Source organism: Arachis ipaensis, chromosome B9 (assembly GCF_059453495.1).
Source record: "Arachis ipaensis isolate K30076 ecotype BB chromosome B9, ASM5945349v1, whole genome shotgun sequence".
Taxonomy (NCBI): domain Eukaryota; kingdom Viridiplantae; phylum Streptophyta; class Magnoliopsida; order Fabales; family Fabaceae; genus Arachis; species Arachis ipaensis.
Genome location: NC_142444.1, coordinates 60,498,442 through 60,503,716, shown reverse-complemented (window position 1 = coordinate 60,503,716; position 5,275 = coordinate 60,498,442). Strand labels below are relative to the sequence as shown.

Sequence of the window (5,275 nt, the reverse complement as noted above, 5' to 3'; positions counted from 1 at the left end):
GACTAACCTAAGTTCTCACCTAACACACATACACTCTATATAACTCTAAAATCATGCTTAGCTACCCAAATTCTCACTTTTGCATATTTTTACATAATCAGGTGTCAATATCTTTAATACCATTACATATGCATTGATCTTTTATTGAACTTAGCATTGGGGTGATTTTATCAACTATTCATTTATTTCTTTTCTTTTCCTTTTTTAATTTAAAAATTTTTCTTTTTTGAACATGAATGAAAACATAATATATCAATGCATATGGTTTTTCTGATTTCACATGAGTAAGCACCCAAATTCCTAATATTTGTTAGTGAAAACACAACACATTCTCATCAACCCAAGTTCCCACATTTTCCCACACTTAGTTGGCACATACTGTCTTAAGCTAACCAAAGATTCAAATCGGGTAATTAATTGTTTTTCCGCTTAAGGCTAGTGATGTGGTAATATAAAGAACAGATGGGGATAAAAAGTCTCAAAGTGGCAAACAAAGGTAAATGAAATGGTAGGCTATTTGGGATAAGTGAGCTAATAACAAATAATGGCCTCAATCACATATATGCATGAATATACACTAAATAATGGATATATAGAATGGAACAAAGCCAAGATTGCAATCATAGAGAAGAAAACACACAAGAACAAAAATCATGGTTAAATAATGTAACCATATCGTTAAGCTCAAAATCTCACAGGTTGTGTGTTCTTAGCTCTAAACCATGTTCCAAATTACAATCTTCAAACAAGTTCAAAAGAAAAAATTTTTTATTTTAATTTGAATCAGTGAAATACTATAAAATAATGTCTTAAAAAGAAACTCATTACTTCAACCAAGCAGAACACACATGCAAGCAATTATTATCATGCACTCTATCCTATCTAAGAAAAGAAAAAAGACATATTGGTGTTAAGAGAGAGAGATTACCTCCGAAAGTCAGGTACTGACCTCTCCACACTTAAGGCTTAGCACGGTCTTCCATGCCATCAGTAAGGAGCAATGTGGGACTGGTAACATCACCTCCACTGTCGGGCTCGTCATGGCTCTCTGTGCTGGTAGGTGAAGTGAAGTCCGGAGTATCCTTCTCTTCTGAAGGTGGGTGAGTACTAATAATGAGCTCCTTCAAATAGGTGTATTGGCGCTTGTTGCAGCGCTCCATTTGCTCCATCCGCCGGTCTTACTAGTCTAACCTCTGAAGCATCTGAAGAAATATCTGAGTAGTGGATGGCGTAGGGGGTGTGGGTGATGGTGGAGCGGAAGTAGTGGGGGTGTATAAAGACGGGCTTGCATGTCAAATTGCAGAAGGTACTGGGGGTCTGATATACTTCCCATTTGGGACATACTGATCAACCCTTGGGATCATGGCCTTGGTATCCCCAGCCCTATAGGAGACCCCTGTTATAGAGACTAGATCCGAAACCAATGCAGGAAAGGGTAGGTTGCCCGCAATCTGCACATGTCCCATGTCCTGCCGGATGTGTCTTGGCAAGTTGAGGGGTTGCTCTTTAAGAATTCACCAGATGAGACCAGCCATGTCTGCAGTGAAGGTGGACTTGTGAGTGCTCAGAAAGACATAATGGGACATAATCTGGGCCCACACACTAGCCTCCAAGGTAAGTGCTGGAGCTGAGATGCTCTTTGGTCGAGTCTGATGTTGTCCACAGATCCATGTGCTGCCAGGTTGTGCTATGACTCCAAGGACGCTGTTCCAGTCAAACTGGTATGTCTAGCACTTGAGAGAGGCCTCTTGATAGGCGTCCAATCCCTCTGGGCCAGTGGAAGATCCAATACTCTCTGAATTGCCCCTTCGGAGACCGGGACTTGCTTTTGACAAACATAGATATACTGTAGGGTAGGCGAGTGGAAGTTGGAGTAGAATTCAACTACCCATGATAGATTGACCTCCCGCAGCTGCCTCGTCAAGAATCCTACTGTCTCCATTCAATGCGGGGCTCCACAAAATCAACAAAGTATGTTGGAAAAATGAGTAGGTGCTCATTATTGTAGTTTCTCTCAGCCAGGATAGGGAACATCTGCTAACAGTAACGGTTAGTGAACCATGCAGAGTCCCTTGCATGAAATGCCTTTTCTGCCTCATCAACTTTGATTGTCTGCTTCACCCACTTCGTGGGTGGCTTAACGCTTGTAGTGGGCTGTGCCTTAGCCGCCGCTCTTTTAGTGTCTTTCCTTGCCGGTGTCTTGTCAGTAGCCTTCTCTTTTCCTTTCTTGGTACCCATCCTAAGGAAGAAAGAAAGAGGAAGAATGGTAAATATAGATAGCTAAAACCCGGAAGGAAGAAATTTCAAGTGATAATAAATGCCAAAGAAAAGATAATAGCTTAAATATATGGCAGCTACAACATGTAGGTAAGACATCAATTAAGATCATGAAGGCATATCATAACAACTAGACGCAAGAGGGTTCATGGCATGCAAGTAAGAGGCATGAGAAGCATAGCTCAAGCATCAATATCAATAATAAGTATCAAATGGAAGAAAATAATGAGCACTTGAATGTTGACAATTAATGACTAATATACTCAACTTACATGGAATTCAAAGATTGTGAAAAAGAGGCATTAAAGTAGGAAGAATAGAATAGAAAAGAAATCAAAATTCCATGTTGGCTTTTTCACAAACACTTGGTGTTCAATATAAAAATAAGTATTAAAGCAATTAATGCATGCAAATATGAGATCCAAAATGGAATGTCAATTGTCAAATTACTCCTCTTAAAACCCATAAGCTCAAATATAGCAAAGAAATCACCCAAATAAAGCTCCAACACCAACATAAAAATCAAAATAAAAGAATGAGAAAGAAGGTATAAATAACTATGCTAATTAAAATTAAATAAAATAAACAAATGCAATAAATAAAAAAAGATAGAAATAGTAGGAGAAAGGAAAAAGAGAAACCTTAAGAAGAAAGTAAAAATAGGATGTTGAGTGGAAGTAAGAATGAGAGAAGAGGAGTGAGAATAGAAGAGGAAAAGAAAAGGAAATTGTAGTTGCTGGAGTTAGTGGTCTCCGGTGGTGGTCCGCCGGTGGTGGTGGAAGAAGGGAAGAAGAAAGAAGTAAGAAGTGAGAAGAGGGAAAGAATAAAGAAGAAAGAAGGAAGAATTAAGATTGAAAGAGAACTAGGATTTGGGAGGGGGAAAAAACAAAATCTGGCGGTGCGCTGATTAAGTGACGCGGCGCATGCAACGCGCACGTGTCCCCTACACGTACGCGTGGGTTGTGCAAAAGTGGAGGCGATGCGTAAGCATCGGTCACGCGTACGCATGACCTTGGTTGGGCCAGTCGCGTGATTCCAGCCTCGTGCACGCATAACTCTCTGTTCGATTTGTACTAGGGCCAAAATTGCATACAACGCGTGCGCGTCAGGCACGCGCACGCGTGGATGGCCATAAAGTGAAAATGACGCGTACGCATCAGGGACGCCTACGCGTGGGTGAATTTGTGCCTCTAGCATAATGCCAGCGCGAGTCCAGCAGAACTCTCTGTTCAACCACTCCTTTATGCCGATTTTCAGGTCCACGCATACGCCTTATAGACGCTTACGCATGGGTTGCCAAAACCACAGGTGACGCGTACGCGTGAGGCATGCGTACGCGTGGGTTGGCTTGTGCACCAGGCACCCCTCCTGCACTGCTCCTGCATAACTCTCTGTTCAATCCCAATATTTTTCGCATTTACGCATGAGCGTGCACATCATAGACACTTGCACCTCGAATGCTTTTTTTTATGCAGAATAAATGTATATATGCAGAACATGACACTGATAAAAATAACATAGAACTAATAATAAAAATGAAAGATTGTACCATGGTGGATTGTCTCCCACCTAGCACTTTTCTTTAACGTCCTTAAGTTGGACGATCCACAAGCTCAGTCTTCTTTTGTTGCTGGATCCGCCAAGTGGAAAATCTCCAGCTCCTTGTTGTTCTTCATCTTCTCACCATGGTAGAGCTTGAAGCGGTGGTCATTGACTTTCAAGAAGTTGGGGCTTGAAGGATGACTCAGGTGGAAGACTCCATATGGTTTTGCCTTTTCTACACTGTAGGGTCCTTTCCACCTAGATCTGAACTTGCCTGGCATGAGTCTCAGCATTGAGTTGTAGACCAAGACTAACTCCCCTGGTCTAAACTCCCTTCTCTTGATGTTCTTGTCATGCACAGCCTTCACCCTCTCTTTGTATAGCCTGGAGTTCTCATATGTCTCTAGCCGAAGGTTCTCTAATTCCTGTAGTTGCAACTTCCTTTCAACTCTGGCTCCCTCCAATCCCAAGTTGCATTCCCTCACCGCCCAGAAAGCTTTGTGTTCCACCTCCACTGGGAGGTGACAAACTTTCCCATAGACTAGGCAAAATAGACTTATTCCGATTGGTATCTTGTAAGCTGTCCGATAAGCCCAAAGCACATCTGCAAGCCTGGTACTCCAGTCTCTTCTATAAGGCTTGAAAATCTTCTCTAATGTGCACTTTATCTCTCTGTTAGACACCTCGGCTTGCCCATTGGTCTGGGGATGGTAAGTCATCGCCACCTTGTGAACAATGCCATGTTTCTTCAGTAGACCTGTCAATCTCCTGTTACAAAAATGAGTGCCTTAATCACTCACGATTACTCGTGGTGATCCAAAGCGACAGATAATATTATTTCAAACAAAGAAGACAACAACATTAGCATCATCAGTACGGGTAGGAATTGCTTCCACCCATTTAGAAATATAATCAACAGCTAACAATATGTATAAGAAACCACTAGAGTTTGGAAATGGACCCATGAAGTCAATACCCCAAACATAAAAAATTTTACAGAACAACATAAGTTGTTGGGGCATCTCATCCCTCTTGGATATATTCCCAAACCTTTGGCATGGAGAGCAAGATTCACAGAAAGCAGTTGCATCCTTAAAAAGTGTGGGCCACCAGAATCCACAGTCTAAAATTTTTCTAGCTATTCTTTGAGGTCCAAAATGTCCACCACTCTCAGAAGAGTGGCAAGCCTCTAAAATTGACTAGAATTCTGATTGTGGCACACATCTTCTAATTATTTGGTCAGCACCACATCTCCATAAATATGGGTCATCTCATATATAATATTTGGACTCGCTTTCGAGCTTGTCCTTTTGATGGTTAGTAAAATTAGGAGGAAAGGTGTGACTAACCAAATAATTAGCTATAGGTGCATACCAAGGAACCACCTCAGATATTGCGTGCAAGCTATCAAATGGAAAAGCATCATTGATAGGAGTGAAGTCATTTTTAATATGCT

The 5,275-nt window shown here is 41.4% G+C and overlaps 1 protein-coding gene across 1 annotated transcript; it reads right to left on the bottom strand.

Annotated features, from left to right (window-relative positions):
* Window positions 1–3,890: 3,890 nt before the first annotated feature.
* On the bottom strand, window positions 3,891–4,516 carry LOC148544828 (uncharacterized). The gene is made up of 2 exons (XM_088498996.1): window positions 4,513–4,516; window positions 3,891–4,399 (listed from the first exon to the last, which is right to left on the bottom strand). Exons 1-2 carry the CDS (start codon window positions 4,514–4,516, stop codon window positions 3,891–3,893), a joined length of 513 nt encoding a protein of 170 aa, XP_088355122.1.
* Window positions 4,517–5,275: the final 759 nt, after the last annotated feature.